At 30.2% G+C, this 21977-nt stretch overlaps 3 protein-coding genes across 3 annotated transcripts in view; all 3 read left to right on the top strand.

Annotated features, from left to right (window-relative positions):
* The first annotated feature begins 521 nt into the window (after nucleotides 1-521).
* On the top strand, nucleotides 522-13145 carry LOC145323567 (uncharacterized). The gene is made up of 21 exons (XM_080165941.1): nucleotides 522-699; nucleotides 1023-1124; nucleotides 1208-1282; nucleotides 1593-2183; nucleotides 2625-2824; nucleotides 2914-3120; nucleotides 3706-3806; nucleotides 4129-4220; nucleotides 4799-4925; nucleotides 5077-5205; nucleotides 5402-5562; nucleotides 5973-6074; nucleotides 6148-6222; nucleotides 7169-8074; nucleotides 8143-8582; nucleotides 8707-8807; nucleotides 10362-10450; nucleotides 11081-11171; nucleotides 11485-11581; nucleotides 12407-12533; nucleotides 12702-13145. Exons 1-21 carry the CDS (start codon nucleotides 522-524, stop codon nucleotides 12938-12940), a joined length of 4230 nt encoding a protein of 1409 aa, XP_080022067.1. The 3' UTR covers nucleotides 12941-13145.
* Nucleotides 3267-21977, top strand: part of LOC145323568 (uncharacterized) — a 38752-nt gene continuing 20041 nt past the window's right edge. The window contains exon 1 of the mRNA XM_080165942.1: nucleotides 3267-3318. The gene's annotated coding sequence lies outside the window, so the exon portion shown is untranslated. The remainder of the gene's footprint in view (nucleotides 3319-21977) is intronic.
* Nucleotides 13281-21447, top strand: LOC145323569 (uncharacterized). The gene is made up of 12 exons (XM_080165943.1): nucleotides 13281-13608; nucleotides 13845-13946; nucleotides 14072-14164; nucleotides 15020-15613; nucleotides 15983-16176; nucleotides 16500-16703; nucleotides 17398-17498; nucleotides 17954-18042; nucleotides 18375-18474; nucleotides 18673-18769; nucleotides 19496-19622; nucleotides 19723-21447. The coding sequence occupies exons 1-12, from the start codon at nucleotides 13314-13316 to the stop codon at nucleotides 19884-19886; spliced, it is 2160 nt and encodes a 719-aa protein (XP_080022069.1). The 5' UTR covers nucleotides 13281-13313; the 3' UTR covers nucleotides 19887-21447.

Below are 21977 nucleotides of genomic sequence, written 5' to 3'. Positions count from 1 at the left end.
TTGCATTTTATAGAATCTCAATATTTATATGTGAACAATATATCAGAAAGCAAAGTACTCATTTTTTGCGCAGTTGCCATTACATTTCAAAGGACAGACAGCGGGCCTTTTACCTCTTTAACCCCAACCCCTCTTTTAGACGTTCTTGACTGCCTTTTTTTGAACATAATCTATGCTTTTTATCAGTTAATGCTACTTTTTTTTACCTTAACTAATTAAGTATATGATCTTAACTATACAATTAATTATCTTACTAATGGATTCGCCTCTAGCCTTTGGGGCTTCGCCTAACATGGAGATGGGGGAATACCCCCCCCCCCTTCCTTCTACATATGATATCCTTGTTATTAAAAAAATTTTATTGTCTTAGCAGATATATATTTAGATTTATAGAAATCATATCCTGATACTTTAGTATAAAGGATTATGTTACAATGTTGATAACAATACAAGTTGACCTAACAATGACTTACATTATTTAATATGGAAAATTTATATTTTAGACAATTAAAAAAATTATAATGGCAGGAGATGAATTAGTTGAGGCAAATCACTATAAATCTAAACAATGTATGATGATTAAAGAAATTCCAGGTCTAAAGAAATTATATTATGATATAGTACTCTCTACACAAGAAGCAAACAATTCTTTATTAAATGCTCTTAAGCTTCTTAATGCCTTATCTTCCTCCATAAAAGGTGTGTATTTTGACTATTTTAGAATAATAATATATAACAAATAGTACCTACCTAGATAAATTTTTAAATCTTAATTTAATGGTTACTCATTTTTACGTCTTTTAAAGAACGCATTGTAGTTTTTACCTTTTCCAAAAGTTATTATAATTTAATTGTTAAATGCTTTTTTGTGGTCTTCTGGAACTCTAAATGAATCCACTTTTCTAAAGAGTTTAACTGTCACACTTTAAACATTTATTATTATGATATTAACACTAAAAGTATTTTTTAATTTCAAAAGGCGATGGTAAGTTTTTATGAAAACTAATCTTTTCATGTTCTAGACAAAAGTGTTAAGAGTCAAATGAAGTTTAACAAGATATCAAATAATCTGGATAAAATACTTGACTCCCTATTTTCTTCCTTAACATCAATCATACATTTAGGTATTTACCCTTTTGCAATGTTTTCTTTATAAATCATTCTTTTTTTCAACATTTCACAATATTAATGAAATTCTTTTATATAGGAGATGAGGGAATTGAACTAAATAAAGTTGAAAAATGTACACCTGTGAATATAAATTTCAGTTCTCAGCAGATAGGTAATTAAATATTGTGTCAATGTTGTGTAGCCAGGAAAAGTAAACAAACATAGAAGAAATGTTTATGGTATTAGTTTTATATAGTGTCTTGATACCTGATTGATTAACTTGAGCTCATAACCTAAGCCTTGCCTGAGTGTTGCATATTTCACTCAAATGAAAGAAATGTTACATAAAGAAAGAAGTAGAGAAAATTAACAACTTTGAGGGCGCCTGCACTTACCCACTGCACTTAGAACACTGATGATATAATTCAATTTATTCTTTTTATATTCCAGAAGATTCTTTTCGATTTATTTTTTTCTTTAAGATAATAAGACTGAGCCTGAAATAAAATATGAAGATATAGAAATAAAAGAAAATATAAAAGAAGAAAATGATGTAGCTAATGAACCTGAAAATGTTGAAACTATGGATGATGCCGAAAGTTTTGACAATATTGAAACTATGGATAATTATGAATATATAGACAATGAAGACAATGCTGAATTCTGTGATATTTCTAATATTAAGTCAACTGATTTAGATAACATTGAAAATGTTAAAGAAGAACATAAATTTGTTAAAGAATTTAAATGTGATATTTGTGAGTACAAAACTAGCATAGGTAGATATTTGATTCAACACAAAAAGATACATAATGTGGGAAAGTATAAATGTGAAGACTGTGATTATATAACTTACACTCCATACAAAATGAAAAGTCATGTCAAGAATAAACATCAAAAAGAAATGAAATATTTAGTTGACAAAGATGATCCAAATGTAAAATATTTTCCATGTGTTGTTGTTTCAAGTTGTAGTTACAAAGCAGAAAGTTTACAAGAATTAGATTCTCATGTAAAGTCTGTACATAATAAAAAGAAACCAAAACATTTGAGAGTCGAAGGTTCAGAAGAAGGTATACAATTTTTTATATTGTTCCTGTATTTCAACATGCAAATCTGATCGATTACTCCCTTTTTTCGTCTGTGTTTGTGTCTGTCCGTAACGCTATTTGGGCAGTCGTTTTCTTGTGAAAGGTCTCCTGAACAATGAGCATCTTCTCTGTAAATAACTATGTAATTTCTTCCGTCTGAATAGCAATGGGAAAATTGAATATATATTATATATACTCGTAGAAATAGGATTTTTTTCGGCTGCTCTATGTGATAGTAAATTAAATGTAATATAATACAAAGATTGCCTTAGCCTATGATAAATAAATTGACATTATAATACTATAAACTTTTTTAAACTTTTTTTTTATAGAAAGAAGATATTTATGTTATTTCTCTACAAAGCTATTTATTTATGTTTCTCTTTGTTAGGTGGTAATTTTAAACTCTTATTATTATTTTAGATATGATTGGTGATAAAGAATACCAGTGTGATAAATGTAGCTACAAAACGTTCAACAAAATTTATTTTGACGACCACCTGGGTGGAATGACTAATTACTGGAAATGTCCATTTTGTGATGTTCATTTTAAAAGAGGAACAAGAGACAAAAGAATAACACATCTTTCTACTGGTCATGATATCCAAACAATTGGAGAGAAGGTCAGTTTAAGAAGTTTTTAATTCAGCGTAAAAGAAGCTCTTTGTTAGACATTCTGGTTAAATTTAATTAAATTATTTTTTAATTTTAGGTCTGCTGCAACTTATGTGATAAAATATTGAATGATGTTCGTGAGTTTGACCGTCATGTGTATAGAGAACATGACCTAGGCACAGAGCATCATTGTAATAAATGTGAAAAAACTTTCAAATATTTAAATTATTATCTAAATCATCAAAGAAATCACAAGGATTTAAACATTATTTGTTCTACATGTGGGGTTTCAAGAAAAAATCAGGTTTGTTATTTTTAACTTTTTTTAGAAGCGCAGCTACTCCAGAAGTAGGATATGTTTTTAAACAATTCGACATTTCTAGTGCAATAATTAAGCAATTTGTCTTCAATACAAATGGCATAACTTAAAATTTTGAATCTTATTTCTTTTCTTTTTCTAACACGACCAAGCTAATATTGCTTGATTCACTTCTACAAGAGACAAAATGAATTAAAAATGATTGCAAAAATCGAAATATATCTTCATGTCTTAGAATAGTGTATTTTTTTTTAAAAATAGGTTGAACAACATACCATTACCTACTTACTTTAAAATAAATTACTTTTCTTTGTTTTGTTAGATCAAGTTTATAATAACATCAGGTATCTTATGGACAAAATTTCATTTTTTATGCCTTTTTGAAAGTAAACACATTAGTTCCTACAGTTTTATAATCCAGCATAATCAATCTAGGATGCCTACAAGGATTATAAATTGTAAGTCTTTACACAGAATGATAGTAGTCCTTTTTTCAGTTTAAAAAGGGATCAGTTTTCATGAAAACTAATCTTGTTGGATTCATTTTTTACTGTAAAATGTTATGTTTAGCAACAACTGTCCAAGCATATTTATGAAGCACATGAAGAAGTAAAATGTGAAGACTGTGGCATTATGTTGAAAAACAGAAATAAACTATTTTCACATAGAAAGTAAGTATTTAAATTAGTAAGTGTGTGTGGAGGTGGGGATTAAAGCAACTATCTCGAAAATAGCATTTTTATGCGTAGTTATTTCTATACCTTATACATGAGACCTGTTTGTAAAGGGATAATTTCACAAAGTTTATTGAAAGAAAAAAAAGTAATACTACTATTTTATTTTTTTAAAACAATTTTACAATAAATAATGCACAATTTTAGGATATTAAAATAAACAAAATAAAAAAGGACTAGTTCATAAAGTGACTTGAAGTTTTGTATTTGAATATTATGAAATTGATATTTCCAATTAAAATCTTGGATGTATTTTAAGGAAACATCATGTGAAAGAAGAAGATATGTATGTATGTGAGAAGTGTGCCAAATCTTTTCCACTAAAATCTGCTCTAGCCTATCATGTTCAAAGTAAGATTAAAATTTTTTATTTTTTTTTGTATAAAATACTTTTTATGTTATTTCTGTGCAATATTTACAAGCGTTGGCGAAAGAAAAATCTAAATAGGCTATGTTCTTGCTGTGGAATACTGTTTTATATTTCATGCTATGACTGTGCCATTTAATTATAGTGTAGGGTGTCCTATATTATAGTTGCTTGCACAATACGCTGTGGTTGAGAAAATCTGAATTGTAAGGAGGGAGATTTATAATAAGTTAAGAACCCTAATTAGAAAAATTAACATGCTTTCTCTCGTCCATGCTCCTAATTATCATGAGCGAAGGCTATAAATTAGGGTGCCCGAACTCGATGCTAGGGTGGTGTAATTATCGAGTAGTTTCCAAGAAAACTGCAGGTCAAATCAAACATAGTATACACTCAGTGACAGAAGAAGCTTAAGAATATAAGATATAGGTTAAAGAATGCTCACAACTTATCTCCGTGTATATCTGAATCCTACCCTCAGAAAATTAGGGCTAAACTAATTACAAGAATAAATATTTCTTAAAATAATGCCCTTTGACTTAAAAATTCTTTTATCTGTTAGATTATCATGCAACAGAAATTTTGAAGTGTGAGAAATGTGAATACACAACAACAAATTCTATTAATCTGAGAGCTCATAAATATGATTATAGTCATGGTGATCAAAAAGATGAAGATAGCACAATCAGGTTATTTTTTATCGAAATTTATTTGTAAACATGGACTGGACATTTATGTTTTTAAGTAGCAAGGCAAAAAAATCATCATTAGAGATAAAATAAAGGAGTCATATATTCAAAATATTTTTTATATTTATTAATTTTCAAAATGTTTTTTTAGTACCAACTCAAATAGAACGAAAGTGACATGTCAAGATTGTGGAATTTCTGTGAGGAAAAGTGTATTGGCAAGACACATGAAAGTAAAGCACAGTGACCAGCAACCCTCTTTCAAATGCACAGATCCAGGAATATTTATGCATTAGTCCATCACAAACGTTTTCTCAATATCTCATTTTATAAAGCTTTTTTATTTGTTGAATACTCATTGAAACAGGTTGTAATTAAGAATTTTAAAGTAATGATTTTTATGTTTATTTATAAGCATGGATTGATTATAGATATTTTAAAATGATACCTACTAATGTATAAATTTGATTGTCAGGTTGCAGTTATGCCACTTACAGCAAGTATTCACTAAAGTTGCACAAAGATAAGGTGCATGAAGGAATCAGATGGCCTTGTGATATGTGTGATTATGTTGGTGGTTACAAGGGTGACTTAAAGAGACATCAAAAAGTTGCACATGATGGGTTTAAAAATGGAGGTGAAGAAGAAACATAGCTTTTATTCATTCTTAGATTTTGCTTTTTATGATTTCAAATTTATATTGGCTTGTTATATTCCTTTTTTATTTAGGACAAATTGAATTGATCTAGGTAGAATTTCATTATTGCCATTGTTACAGAGTAAAGTTATATTAAAATGAAGAATGAAAGTGAAGCTGAGGATTCACCAGACGAAAGTCATTCAACTGAATTTAAAATGATTAGAGAAATTCCAAATTTAAAAGGAGTTTTTGATAGAATAATTGTAACTACTAAAGAAGCAAATAGTTCAATTATGACTGTCATGAATTTAGTCAGTGTTTTGTCTTCTTCAATTCAGGGTAAGTTTTTAAAGATTATTAATTATATTCTTAACTTTTTTTGAGTTATACATTTTGAATTATTTTAGATATGAGTGAAGAGTTAGTTGAAAGTTTTTTGAAAGTAAATGAGCCTCTTATAAATACAACCAAGTCTTTGAATTTAGTCAGTTCTGCTCTACATCAACTAGGTAATTATTAGATAATAAAATCATATGTATAATTTATTTTATCATATTTATTCATTATACAAATTTTATGTAGGAATAAAATGTATTGAGATTGAAGTACAAATTTCAGAATCTGATGACGATTATAAACCACCATCTGTTAGTGTAGGTAAATAAATTGAAAATAATTTTCATGAGAGAAAATATGTCTTTTGTACTAATTGTTGTTGTTTTTATATAATTTATTTTGAGTTAAACATGAAACAAACTATGAATTTATGTATTTTTGAATGTTTATAATAGATAAATTACGAATTAAAGGATATAAATCATGTTTATTTGAAGTATAAGATATTTTAATAGAAAACTCAAGAAAATCATTTAGAAAATCGGAATTTAGACCCATATTATTTAAAATAGTTATAGCAGATTTTACAACAAACAAGGATTGAAGGAAACAGTTTAAAATGATCCATCTTGATAAACATTCATCTTTACTAATTTTTAATGAGCGATCTTTGGCAATTAGAATTAGCAATGATAGTTGAAAAAATATTTCATTTTTAGCAAAAATAGGGTACCAAACATTAAATAGATAAAAAATTTCTTTGAGATGAATGAATTCAGGGGTGTCATTATTAAAATAATAGTCTAAATATAAAGCAAGTGCATGTATAAAGAATATTAGGTAAAGGCAAACGAATAACGAGTGTTCTATACTACTTTCTACATTACATAAATTACAATTAGTAGAATCACTATGACCAAAAAGACCAAGTTTTCGTTTTTATACAAGAGTGCGGGATATTTGTTCAATAAAGAAACTTTCAAAATACAGGGGTAGAGGAAGAGAGAATTTATCAAAACTAAATTACTTAAAAGGTTATTTAAATCTACATGTTTGTGATGAAAAATAATTCCTAGAGTTGAATTTGGATAAAGATAAGCATGATGTAGAGTGTTAAGTAAACTGGGAATAAAAATAGATATACTTTAATTTTCTGGTTTTAAAAATTTTAATCCTTTATTAACGAAATGTACTAATATTTTGAAATATGAATAGTAGAAAAATTACAAGTACAAAATACCAAAATTACAAAATATCTTTATTTTAGAAATAAAAGAAGAAACTTTAATTAAAGAAGAAGAAGAAAATGAATTATTAGACCCAAAAAACTCTTCTTTATTAACAAAACTAGAATTTACAGGCGTTAAAGATGATTCAACAACTGAACAAAATAATGATGAAGAAGGAAATTTATTTCATTGCAGCTTTTGCTCATTTTCAAGTATCTATATGATAATTTTGGAATATCATAAAAAGTGTCATAAATCCGTTGGTAATATTCCTAAAATGAATTGTCCTGTCAAAGATTGTAGTTTTAAAACAGCTGGTGAAACTTATCTTGAAGCTCATTTTGCAGAAGATCATGTTAATCAATGTTTCTTTGAATATTTTATCTGTGATTCTTGTGACTTTTCCACTTTAGACCAAAATGAACAAGAGAAACATCTTTTAAAACAACATAAAAATTTACCTAAAAGTGGTCCTAAAAAACAATTATTTTGTGATATATGTGAATTTAAAACTTTTAGCCAGGGTAAAATGGATTCACATATGTTAAGAGAACATATAAAAGAATATTCCTGCAAGTTATGTGAGTTTAAAACAGCTGAGTTAAAAAATCTTAATTTTCATAAAAGAAAACACACAGTTGGAAAATATAAATGTGAACACTGTGACTACACAAATCATTCTCCTTTTGTCATGAAAAAGCACATGAGAAACCATCATGACATTAAACATGAAATAGAATATATGTTGGATAGCAAAGATCCTACTATAAAATATTATTTCTGCAGTGCAACAAAAAATTGTAATTTTAGGACAACTAAACCTGAAGAATTAGATGTTCATTTTAATAAAAAGCATTCTAATTTGGATCTGCTAGACAAAACAGAAGATATGAATTATATAGATGGTGCAAATGGTGCAAATGGACAAATAGAGGAACAAACAGGTAACACAATTTGTATTAAAATTAAATTTAGGCAATTAAAACAAACAAAGCTGTTTATACTTTTTTAGTTATAGATGATAAAATAGAACAAAAAGAATATCAGTGCACAAAATGCGATTATAGAACAACAAACAAGATGTATTATGATGATCACTTGAATGGAAATGTAAAATATTGGAGATGTCCTATAACACCTTGCAGTGCAACATTCCTGAGAAAGTCAAAGACTGATAGAAAATCACATCTAGTAAACCACCACGGCGCTGCTTTTGATGGTGATAAAAGTGGTAAAGATCTGAAAGTTTTTTGTGGGTTGTGTAAAAAGAAAGTAAAAAGGTACAGAGATTATGACGTCCATATTTGGAATGACCATAATCTAGGAATTTCTTACCACTGCTCTCATTGTGACAAAATCACTATGGCACACAGTCATTATCTCTATCATATTAAACAGCATAATGAAGGAAATTTTATTTGTCCATTTTGTGGTACATCCAGAAATAATCAGGTATTTTTAATTAATTTTTAATGGTATAGACAAATTATTTATAACCTTTGTTTTGTAGAAATAAATTCAATAAATTCACGAATAGGTAAGTTTTAATCTTTTATAAAGTTTATTTTAATTTTAGCCCAAGCTGAATAAGCACATTTATGAATCTCATGTTGAAGCTTCCTGTGAAGTTTGCAATGAAACTTTCAAAAATAGACAGCGACTGGAATTTCATAAATTGTAAGTATTTTTTCCCTTTTACCTAAAAAGTCATATTTTATATTAAAGGAAAATGTATTCCATTCTTTTTAACCTGCCGAGCTCACTGTTACATGTCTTGTGTTACGTGTCCGCCTTTACAAATTAACTAATAATAACTCACTAATTTATACAACCCCAAACTTGAAATTTTGGGCATAGTCCCTTTCGTGGCAACGCCTCTTAAGGGGCGATTAGTCGTATTTTTAAAATGGCTTTTATTAGAAGGTTATTTTAGGTTAGGTTAGGTTATATTGGGTTAGTTGATTGTCCCGCAGGGTTAGGTAATTTGGCCTGCAGGATTAGAGCCCCCCGCAGGGGCCAGAAATAGGAGAAAGGCTACTTTGAAAATACGAAGAATCGCACCTTAGGGGACTATACCCTAAATTTCTAATACCATGTTTTGTATTATGTGTTCTTATTTTACCTGAACTAGGTATATCAACAATTTTTATATATATACAGTATGACCCTCGAAAAAGTATTTTTTAGCATCTGCAGCCCTTATTTCTCAATGAATCATTAAAAAATGTATATGTCCTTGTTCTCTATAGATTTCCACATAAGTAGATATACAAATTTTAATTTTATCTCCATTAACACCGGAGATTTTTAAAGCTAAAGTTTTGAAAAAGTGACTGAGAAAAAGACTTTTTTTGTTTCTCATAATTATTGGATGGTTATATTATGTTTTTCTGGCAACTGAATAATGATACACAAAGAAAAACAAGTTAACTAATTATTTCTTTTTTATTACACCAAAAAATATCAATTTTTAATGGCAAAAATACTACTAAAGGAATTGATCATTTGCAAATTTTAGGTTATTTATTTACCCTTATAATTATGAAAAGGATTAATTATGACAGTTGCTCCGCCCCCTTTTCTGACATCTCAATCATTTAATAGGGGGTTGATTAAGCTTTTTATATTAAAAAATCATTATGTTGAAATTTTATTTTCTTTATAACTTTTTTGTTATTAAAGTTAGGATTACAGGAAAACAATTTTCCTGCTATATTCATAAAGATTTGTTTGGTTTTTTAATCTAAAACAATTTTGCCTAATAAGTAAGTTTTTCAAAATTTCATTAAACTAAAAGGACTCAAAAAATACGTGTAAAAAATGCTTTTTTCTCAAAACCTAAATTTGTTATTTCATTTTTGTATAAAGTTTCTGCTAGTAACAAAAATAAAAGGATTTCTACCTTAATTTTGCTAAAAAAGTCGTTTCATGTTAAAAGTTACTTTTTCCTCAGTCAATTTTTCAAAACTTTAGCTCTAAAAATCTCCGGTGTTAATGGAGGTAAAAAAAATATTTTTATATCTACTTATGTGGAAATCTATAGAGAACAAGGACATATACATTTTTTGATGATTCAATGAGAAATAAGGGCTGCAGATGCTAAAAATACTTTTTCGAGGGTCATACTGTATATTTCTTACTTTATAATTTTTTCATTATCTGTAATGACTTAGATTTTCGATGCGTCTAATATTTTGACTTTTAACATATTTTTGATTGACCTTATTTTAGATCTCATAAGAAAGCTGAAGACATGTTTGTTTGTGACGAATGTGGACAACACTTTCCAACCAAGGGAAGGCTCGGCAGGCATGTTAGATGTAAGTTCTTACTATTAATTATTTATGTTTGCCACTGGTTAATCATTTATGATCTTCTGCTTTCTGTTGTGACGACATTTCGATGTAAATAAACAAATACCAATGGATATAGATGCGGATATTGTGAGAAATTCTCACATACCCTGATAAAATGTCCCCGCCACCCCTAATTACCCTAACGTTGGTGGTTAACATCTGAGAACTATATTAGCAACCTAAATTGACGACAAAATTTCCCAAGTCACAATATCCACATATTCTATATCTATTCGTATACCTTATGTTTAAACATGTAAATCTTTTTGCCCTTTTTAATTTCATATTTTCTGGGGGGGGTTTGTATTAGAATAAAAAACTTTGCATATAACTAATTTTGGGTATAGTCCTTTTCGTAACATCGCACCTAATGGGGCGATTCTTCGTATTTTTCACAGTAGCTTTTCTCCTATTTCTAGCCCCTGCGGGGGGGCTCTAGCCCTGCGGGGCCAATTACCTAACCCTGTGGGGCAATCATCTAACCCAATATAACCTAACCTAAAATAACCTATAAAAAGCCATTTTAAAAATACGACGAATCGCCCCTTATGGGGCGATGTTACGAAAGGGACTATTCCCCTAATTTTCTTTTAGATAAACACAATACAGAGCTGTTGCATTGCAGCGAATGTGAATACACTTCTTATAATCCAATCAATTTAAGACAGCATAGCGCTAAACACAAGTAAGATTATAACTAGCCAAGCTTCCCTATAATTCCGTTCTCTCCATAACAGAAGATCATATAAATCAATTAAGATCCTAAACTAGCATATATGTAAATTAAGATAATAATAAAATTACAGGGTTGGAGAGGACATTAGCCTTTAAAATAAATTGGTACCCAACGTTACTAAAGCATATTCTCTTATTTGTCCGTTGTCTTAAGCAATGTTATTTACGGGGATTGGCCATAACCTTATCAAATGTCGCAGCCGTTTTTAATATTTTAAGTGACACACAGACAGGATGGTTGGATAATAAATATTTTTGTTTAGACCACCTAGTCAAAACATCAGTAACCAAGTTGAAGTTCAATGTGATAAATGTGATTACAAATGTCTTCCAGGTCCAAAACTTAACCACCACAAATATGTAAGATTTTAGAAAAAAAACTTATATTTTATTTTGTACAAATACAATTTGTATTGTTCATGAAGAATGAAGAGTTTTAAGTAAATCCAAATTTTTTATGCTCAATTAATAATTTAAAGAATCAACATATATTTTAAAAGGGATAGTTCCACGAAGTGTATTTAAAGAGTTAAGGTACTTAGAGTAGTGAACTTTTATATGTCTCAGTAGAATATATTAGGTATTAGATAGATATGATTATGTGTTAAGGAATTTTTAACATTGACCTGACCGAACTTATTTTATTTGACAATATCTAAAAAAGTTAAATTGATTTGCCACATAAATTACATGAGAATGGTCTATTTTTTTCCTAATATGTATAGCCAAAACACCAGTATTAGAGAATGAATTGCCGCATATTTCACAAGAGTTATAAAAAAATTGAACAGGGGTTCCCCTTGGGGCAAGTACCTTAAAAAACATAAAAAATAACGTCCGGTTCTTCATAGGACAGGTTTTCTATGGATACTTTTTCAAATGATTCCAAATTGCCTAATTCGGCGAGAAATGCAAAAAAAAATTTTTTTGGTGGCGGCGGAAAACAGCGGCGGTCCCGCCGCCGTTTTTTTTGAAAGATACCAATAGTTGGGGTAATTACTGACCCAGCCAAAAAGATTTCATCCAATTATCTCTAAAACTAAGGGAGTAGCACCCAAAATAAAATTGCTGGTATGTCGTGGCACGAGTCACCACATTCCCCCCCCCCCCCCTTTTATTTTATAATACATTAAACAGTAAACAATCCCTGTTAAGAAGTAATAATCTACATTAAAAACTTTCTAGATTAAGCACGGAAAGGGAAGAGTTAGCTGTGAAGAATGTGGTTTAAAAATAACAAAATCCTGTTTGCCAAAACATATGTTTATTAAGCATAGTGGCAGCCCACCTACTCATAAATGTCTTGAACCAGGTAAAAATTATTTTCTTGAACTTTTCTTTTAAAGAACTTAATCTAAATGTTCCTGCTCTACTTTTAGTTCACTCTCTTTCCCATAAAGTTCTAGTACTACACAAGTAATGAAAATAAACATTTTATTTTCATTGAACATAATTTCTTTAACTTAATGTTTTCTTTTAGGTTGTTCTTACTCGGGCTTTTCTTTGCAACAATTAACTGTTCACAAAGAAAAAGTGCATGAAGGAATTAGATATCCTTGTGAATTATGTGATTATGTTTGTAGCTATAGAGGTGACTTGAAAAGGCACAAAAGAATTGTTCACGAAGGCTATGTTTTACAGTGCTCTAGCTGTGATTATTCAACCACGAAGAATTATCAGCTGAAAGATCATATGTTGAAGGAGCATGGAGTTTCATAAAAATATTATGATAACTTAGATATAATCAAAATTTACATTCTGTTCTTTAGATTTTATTAATTTTTTTATGTTTTAAAACTTATTTGATTTTCACTGCAGCTTAGGTAAACTGAGTAATACATATATATAATTTTTTAGTCGTTTATTAAGGTTTTAAGCTCTCATGTTGCATGTTTGATTTTACAACAACCTTCAAGTATTAATTTAGAAATATGTAATTAAACATGAAAATAAAACAAATTTTGGTAAAAAAACAAATCACTTAAATCATGTTCAAATTACTTTATTAAGATTTAATTGTTAATACTTAATCTTATCGTTAGAAGAATGGATAAAATCTTACATAAATGTATTCAATTATTTCAGACTAAAAATGGAGGAACCATATGAAGTAACAAAAACTGAAGAGCCACATGATATTAAAGATGTCACAACGATAAATGAAATAGATGACTCAAAAGACGATTTAAAGAATATAAAAAATGATCTGAATGGGATGGACGAAACCCAGAAAGTAAATTTAGAACCAAAGGAAAGTTTAATCTGCTTGAAAGTTACCCCAAATATAAAGAAGCTGTACACAGAAATAATGAAAACAACTCAGTATACAAATAATTCTATATTCAATGTTATCAATCTGGTTGAAGTTCTTTCCTCCTCCATCAAAGGTTTGTTTCTTTAAAAAAAACAATAATTAGTAGAATATCAACAATAAGCTTGCAATTTAAGAAAAATGAGCATTAAAGTTATATGTAGTTTTAATGGTATGAATAAGTTAATAATAAACTGAAAATTTTTAAATTAAACACATTCGATTTTTTGTTTATGTTTAGTATTATAGTAATATAAGGCTAAATTCAGGATGTTGTTTAGTTTATTAAAATGAGCTTTGATTATTTTTAAGACAAGAACGACGAGGTAGAGAAAAGTTTGCACGAAGTGAAGGAACCTCTTGTTAAAACTGTCGAGTCTCTGAGTCTAGCATGTACAGCCCTACAAACCTTAGGTAAACTTTTTATCTTGCATATAATTCATATTGTTCATCAGTTATGGATGTTGTTAACCTTATTTTTTCATTCGAAAATAATATTTAGTTATGCTATGTATAGTTGAACTTTTATTTTTGTTTAGGAACGAAATGCTTGGACATAAAAGATTTGAAATTACTTCAAGGAGATACAGATTTTGAACCAAAAGATTTCTACACACCATTTTTTGATGACGGTAGGTTATTTATACAGAATTGCACTATGTATTTCCTGATGGAGAGGGGGTGGGGAAAGTCGCCACCCTTACTCATTTTTTTGCTTTAAAAATAAATAAAAAAATTTAGGTGTTTTTTCTAGAGGTTATTTCTCTTGGGTAGGGTTTTGCACCCTCCCTAAAGATAGTTGTAAACCTTTCCAGGACCTATGAGAAGCTACATTGTAAAGGAGAACCAGTTTGTCAAATACATTCTTTCTGTAATATTTTATTTTTTGCAAGGGGGGGGGAAGTTCTGACACATTTGCGTAAACCTGGTGTATAGGCTTTATCTTTGGACTGAGAGGATAGGTTATTAGGGATAAAATCATTCTTATATGATAAATTTCCCCCAGATTTAAGCTTTTTTGGATAGGCCTCCAGGTTCCGGAGCTCCAGGCCTCCAGGTGGTCTCTGTACAGGTAAAAATTAAAAATAAGATTTTTTTTTTGAAGAGTTAGAGGTTAACTTATAAAACAAAATATGCTTCTTTTTGATTGTTATTCACATATTTGAAGAAAAAACATACATATTTTGTCTCATAAGCTGACATCTAACTCTTAAAAAAAAATTTTTTTTTCATTTTTACCTGTAGAGAGACCACCTGGAGGCCTGGAGCTCCGGAACCTGGAGGCCTATCCAAAAAATCTTAAATCTGGGGGAAATTTACCATATAAGAATGATTTTATCCCTAATAACCTATCCTCTCAGTCTAAAGATGAAGCCTATACACCAGGTTTACGCAAATGTGTCAGAACTTCCCCCCCCCCCCTTATTAAAAGTTTAGGTATTCTAAAAATTTTAAGAACAAAAATTATATTCTTTTTACGATTTTAGAAATGGTAGATGTTGCCTTAGCAGTAAAAGAGGAAGCTCAAGAAGCTGAAGATTATGACGATAATGAAGACCCGGATTACATGGAACCTGTATCTAAAAAATCAAGAGGTTCAAAAAAAGTATATTCATGTGACCTATGCAGTTACACTTCAAAAGAGAAAAGATATCTTTCAAGACACAAACAAACACATGAGGTTGGAAGGTATAAATGTGAAGACTGTGAGTTTACCTCTCATGAACCTAACCGTGTGAGAGCTCACGTGAAAAGTAAGCATAAAAAGGAGATGGAATATCTTTTGGATAGCAAAGATCCTTCTATCAGATATTATACATGTAATGAATCTGTGAGTTGTTACTACAAAGCAGACAACAAAGCTGATTTAGAGATGCACATAGCCAGCAAACATAATGGAGAGGCTGGTGACACTAAGATAAAGTATGAAGATATGGATGAAAAACTGGATATTGATAAGGTTAAAAAAGAACCATCTACTAGTAATGATTCTTCTGATAAAGATTTCAAGAAGCCTTTCAACAAGCCAGGAGTTCCTAAAAGAAAGAAACGAAAGCGTAATGATATTGAAGAAATTGAAGGTAAAATTATTATGTAAACAGAACTTGCGCCACTTTGAGTTTTCCGACACAAATACAACAGTGGCTTAACAAATCTACACCACTTTCTTTCACATTTTATGGACAACACGGACAATGGCATGACAGTAAAAGTATTTTTCACTCAGTTCTGGAAAATACTTCATTCTTGCAGAAAATCTTTACATTTAGAATGTGTCACGAAAAAAAAAATATTTTTTACTTTATTATAGCTAACTCTTCCTCGACATATAGCTGATGCTTCGTTGCTTCTGGACAAAGTTATCTCTGTAAAGAAATCTTTGGTTAAAGGACATATTGTTTTCTCCACATTGATTAATCACCTACTAATTTACATCTTTATATTTTAAGATGACGGCGACTATCAGTGCACAAGATGTAATTACTCCACAACTAAAAAGATTTTCTTTGATGATCATGAGAATGGAACAGTTATCTACTCCAAGTGTCCATTTGCTCCATGTGAAGCTTACTGGAAGCGAGGCTCTAGAGAAGTGAGGAGAAATCATATGTCAACCCACGGAGTATTGTTTGAGGATGATATGGCAAGTATTTTATAAAAGGAATAGTTTCACGAAGTGCATTTAACTATGTAATGTTTTTAAAGTAGTGATTCTTTTTTTTTGTAAAATTGATAACTATAGTACAGAAACAAAAAAAATGAGAAATGCCAAACTTACGAATTCGTTCAATTAACAAATTCAGGAAAAGGATTATTAGAATAAATGAAAAGAAAGAACTTAATAAAGATTTCTTCATATTGCGATAAAGATTGTTGTTCAACGTAAACTATGAAAACAAATTTAAAACTTTTTTCATTTTCCAACTTATATTGACCAATTAGAAATTAATTGTTATTGATATTTAGGTAACTTGCAGTTTGTGTCCTAAGAAAATGGTGGTAAAATATTTTGAAGAACATCTGCACAAAGAACACGAGTTGGGAACCCCAAATCATTGTCCCCACTGTGACAAATCTATTGTGTCTCTGAAAGCTTTCCTTTATCATGTTAAAAACCATACAGATCAAGGTCTAAGGTGCCCTATTTGTGGAGCTTCGCAAAAGAATAAGGTAACGAAAATAATTTTTTAGGTACAGCTCTACCAAATCATGATTATAAATACATTTTCAAATACATGACTCGCCTGATATTAAAGTAAATTAACCCAATATATTTTGGACCATAAAGCGCAAATAATTTCATCAGTAGCTCAGCTGATAACATATGATAATTTAAATTAAACAACATTTTTGTCAGCAAAAACCTCAATAGTGGCATAAATTATGATATTCATTGAATTAAAAGACGAATTTGCTTTAAATTCCGTCAATAAACCAAAAAATTTAAGTATTTGTGGCAGCGTTGCGTAGCCGTTTGATATTGGTGTGGCTCTGGCCCCGCGGAACCGCCTGTGAAAACCTCGGCTACGGCTCCGGATTTGGCTCCGACCTAAAATCAAGAAAATCTCAACATATTTTATTTGCCAAGTCTATTTTTGACAGTTGGAGGTTTTAAAAGTTCAATTTTTGATATGAATCGACTTGAAAAAAAAAGCTTAAAAGGGGCATTTGCACACGACAAATTAATAAAAAATCTCTTTTGTAGCTAACCCGGAGTCGGAGCCGTTTTTTAACGGAAATAACGGCTCCAGCAAAATATGGCTGCTCCCGGCTCCGGCTTCACAACGCTGATTTGTGGGAACTTTGCGGGTTTCAGAAAAGTCATAGATATCATTTATATTGTACATTTTTTTGGTTGATTTAGCAATTCCTGACGAAGCATATTTATGCTACTCACGAAGAAGCAAGTTGTGATATTTGTGGACTCAAGTTCAAAAACAGACATGCTCTTACTAACCACAAATGGTAAGAATTTTTTTAAATCCTACACAAGAAGGTCCAAGTGTGTGTGGACTCTGAATTTTTTTATAGAAATTCCCCCCCACCCCAAAAAAATTCCCTTAAAGTTAGGAAGAAAGATGTATAATTTGGGACATAACACACCAATAATGTAGGTTTTAACCCTTCTTGTATGAATTTTAAGGGGGGGGGGGGGGGGAATTAACCCTCTTACAGCGCGGCGATTTTGTACCCTCTCCCTCAAAATTAAAAACTTTGGATGCCCCTGTCTCCATATTAAAGTATAATTAAGACTAATTCTATAATTAGCTAGAAATTTGAAGAGAAACCAGAGGCAGTTTTTTACTATCAGACTGTCGCGGATGGACATACCGACAATTTTTAGTTATAGAGCAATTGAGCTTCTTATAAACCTAGATACACATAATCTTAATGATTCCAATGATAAGTTTGTAATTCAGGTCTCATAGAGCGGATGAAGATAAGGTATTCTGTGCAGATTGTGGTAGAACATTCCCAACAAAAGGACATCTCAATGCTCATGTCAAGTGTAAGCTTATTTTTAGTTACTCGTGTCATGTATATAATATTATCCTAAACTTTCAAACATGTAGTAAATTATCTATGAAGCTTAGCCTCTCTCATGCTTACTATGCATGTAGCACGTGGTTTATCTGTTGTTTGTTAATACAGTTTTTAGATATTTAAGATGGGCAATCAATAACTGAAAATTAGAGGAGGTGCAATGAATGTTTTCCTGACCCACCCTCTTAATTTAATATTTTTAAAAAGCTATCGGAAATCATTTGGATTTGGCGCGCCTGATTGAAATTTAAATAATTACTGAGGTACATCTTGTTAAAATGATTGTCATAATTTTAGATGAACATGGAACACAAGAACTATTTTGTGACAAGTGTGACTACACAACATTCAAACCAATAAATCTCAGACTTCACCATCATCATAAACATTCAGAAAAGTAGGACAATTTTTATTTAACTACTGAGACATTACACAAATTTTCCCTTATTAATTTGTTAAACATATGATATATCATTAAGTAGCGCAGCTCAGACAAAATATAAACGCTGAACTATAACTCATCAACTTTGGTTTAAATAGAAATAAACAATAATTTATACAGTTTGCAATTATATGAGTATTTAAACATTTTCAGAGCCCTGGCCATGAAAGAGGATAAAGATACTGTCATGTATTGTGATGTCTGCAGTTTCCAAACTGTTGGAATGGGAAAACTCAAATATCATCAAAAGGTACCTATCAATATTAAATAATAAGAAGGGGGGACGTAATGACATCTAAACTAAAACAGTGAGCAAAATATTCTAAATATTGAGCTAGATTCTTGTAACTTAGTACATAAGCCTAGTCCAATAGGTACTAATAAATGAATTTTTTTTTAATTTTAGGTTAGGTAATAATACCCTGGGGAAATGGGATTGTTAGGCATTTTTTGGTCTATTTTCGACTATTTTGATGTAGAAACTTGCTTTTATTGTTTTTTTCTTAAGTTTTTTCCTTGAATATACTATGTCTATTCATAAGGACACTGTTTAACATGATTCAGCAAGTTGGGGACCAAAACTCAAAAAACCTATATTTTGATATATAACAACACAAACTTTAGAAAAACTGCACTTAACCCTTTGGGCACCCCCCTAGCCCGCTGGGGTTGGTCCCCGACTTGCTAATTCATCTTAAATAATGTCCTTGTGAATAGACACAGTGTATCCAAGTAAAAAACCTAAGAAAAACAATTTAAGGTAAGTTTCTACATCAAAATAGACCAAATAAGGGATAAAAAGGACTAAAAACCCCATTTCCGTAGGGTTTTTCTTACCTAACCAAAATTAAAGATAATTTTCTTTTGTCATTTAGATGTATTATTATTCTTTAACGATAAAACAATATACATTCTGTTATTGAAAACTTTAATAGTTAAAGATTTGAAACTTTATTAAAAATTTATTTTGTCATAGGTGGAACATGGAAATTTTAGAGTGACTTGTAAGATATGTGGTTTGGAAATGATTAAAACTGGTTTATCAAGACACATGAAGAATAAACACACAGATATCAGACCAACGGAAACATGTAAAGAACCAGGTATATTTCACTGCAATATTCTAATAATTTCAATTTTCTAAATAGAATAGTAAAGTTGGTACATTTCTAATTACCATTTTGAACCAATGAATATTTGTAGGATGCAACTATACCACATACACAGTCTGGCAGCTGAAGGTGCATAAAGAAAAAGTTCATGATGGAATCAGATGGCCTTGTGATATGTGTAACTATGTTGGTGGATACAAGGGTGACCTGAAGAGACATCAGAAAAAAGTTCACGAATTAGATGCTCGCCAATAATGTATCCGTTTTATTGTTTTCACAAAGCCTATTTAAACAATTATAGGATGACCATAGAATTGCAACCAAACAGTTTTGCACCCATTTTGTAAAATAGACATTAGATTAGAGTAGGTTAGTTGGTTTAGCTATGGTTTAAATTGAACTCTTAAAGAGGCTAAGGCTTGGTTGCAGTTAGTTGGTAAAATCTCATATGGGCGAAATTCTAATAGAACCCAATATTTGATATTTTCTTGTGCCACTGGATTTAAATGAGGTAGGGATAAAAAATGCTCTTGTATTAAAATATCTCAAATAAAGATAATATTATTATTTGCGAAACCTACCTACATACTGACAGTTATGCAGTATTTTGTTTTAAACTTAACATAGATACTAACTTTATATACACTTTATTTGTTTTTTATAAATACTGTATGTTTTATTTTGCATAAACTTGTTTCTTTTTTGGTTTGAAATGTACCATGAGTCCTTTGGATAATCCAAGAATCTCATGTAAAATCCACTAGTTGATTATTTACAATCAGTATATATTGTATTGGAATGCCTTCTTTGAAAACCTACCTACAAAAATATATATTTCTTAAATTTAGAAATTTTGGAGCTTTTCCTCTAAAGCATAAAGCTCTCCCCTTCCTCCCCTTCTACTTCTTTGTGAAATTAATTGGAAATAAGGGGGTTGTGATAGTTTTTCTATATTCTTATTAGCTCCAGGGGGACCTAATCATATGAGGCCTATACCTGCAGCGTCCTAACCCTCCAGGGCTACCACGCAAACAATATAGCTTACTTAACATAATTTACTTCAAAGGAAAGCACTAAAAACTATCCCAACCCCCTTAGTTTTAATATATTTCAAAATAAGGGGTAGGTGGGCTGAGTGCTGGACTGGGCACTTTTTTAGGAAAATTCCAAAATTTTATATGTTACTTAACTTTATTTATCTATGAATATTTTGATTAAAAACTCTTAAGAAAAAATAAATACCTAAATTCTTTCTTATTTAAAAAAATTAAAATTGAGAATAGGTGATTTAGTTCTATCCTTATACTAAAGTAACAGGATGTTTGTCTGTGTGTCTGTACCGAAGGATCTCGCTAACCGCTGAACCGATCGGGTTCTCCTTAACAGGGTAGATTCTCATGGGTTCTTAGAAGGTTTATAACTATTTTTGGGGAGGGTACAACCATCCTCCCAAGAGAAATGACAAAAAATCGGAAATTTTTAAAATATATGGGAGACTTCAACGTAATATAAAGAGGTATCGTAACATAAAGAAGTAACGTAGAGACTTTAACAAACAAAAACATTTTAAGTGCCACTAGAGGCCTCAAGGGGGCGTAGCCGCTAGTAGAGTATTGTAATAGTAAAAATTCTTTGGAAGGATTTTACTATGGCTAAATTTTAAGTATTTGTTTTTAAAACTACAATAGTGTCAAAGTTCGCCAAAACTTATTTTTATATAAAGTTTGGATTGTTAAACTTCACATTCTATGTATAGTATTATTATTATTTCATTGCTTATACAGTATTTTAGATATTAAGGTGAAATTATTAATTTTTCAGAAATAATGTTTTAAGAAATGACCATGACACTTCAGATTTCCTTACAAATTTCTTCGGTGTGAGAGTTGATTGCTGCTTTACCAATGGTTTCAGTAGATAGGTAAATATTTCTAAACAATTGCAACTTTATAATCGTTACTAACCAGAAAGTTTCGCAACATGAGTTTGATAAATTACGAAACATTAATTAGAAATTAATGATAAATATGTATTTAAGAACAAGAATGATAGACAAACAAAATTTCATACCACCTGTTATACGAATGGTTGATGTTAAAGAGGAAAAAGAAAAGGATTCAATTGATCCTAATATTCAAGATTTGATAGAGAATAATAAAAATGATAGCTTAGTGGAAGAAAAACCTGAAATATTAGAAATTGGATCTGATAAAGAATTGCAGCAGCTATGGAAAGGTCTTGTGGATCAGTTGTTCCAGTCAATACAAGTAACATAAGTCTCTTTACTTTCAAATGATTCGATTTTTATTAAATTATTAATCAAATATGCATATATTTTATAAATCA

This window comes from Acartia tonsa, chromosome 7 (assembly GCF_053477335.1).
Source record: "Acartia tonsa isolate MP-2025a chromosome 7, ASM5347733v1, whole genome shotgun sequence".
Classification (NCBI taxonomy): domain Eukaryota; kingdom Metazoa; phylum Arthropoda; class Copepoda; order Calanoida; family Acartiidae; genus Acartia; species Acartia tonsa.
The sequence above is the reverse complement of the archived record's forward strand: the minus strand, read 5'-3'. Positions and strand labels throughout refer to the sequence as shown.

Bases quoted from the DNA above. Each gene is read 5' to 3' on its own strand.
- LOC145323569 (XM_080165943.1), top strand. From the start codon at position 13,314: ATGGAGGAACCATATGAAGTAACAAAAACTGAAGAGCCACATGATATT. The intron at 17,499-17,953 runs GTAAGAATTTTT...TTTGTAATTCAG, and splicing joins GCTCTTACTAACCACAAATG to GTCTCATAGAGCGGATGAAG. The intron at 18,043-18,374 runs GTAAGCTTATTT...TCATAATTTTAG, and splicing joins TCTCAATGCTCATGTCAAGT to ATGAACATGGAACACAAGAA.
- LOC145323567 (XM_080165941.1), top strand. From the start codon at position 522: ATGGCAGGAGATGAATTAGTTGAGGCAAATCACTATAAATCTAAACAA. The intron at 5,563-5,972 runs GTGAAGAAGAAA...GAATTATTTTAG, and splicing joins TGATGGGTTTAAAAATGGAG to ATATGAGTGAAGAGTTAGTT. The intron at 8,583-8,706 runs GTATTTTTAATT...TTTTAATTTTAG, and splicing joins GTACATCCAGAAATAATCAG to CCCAAGCTGAATAAGCACAT.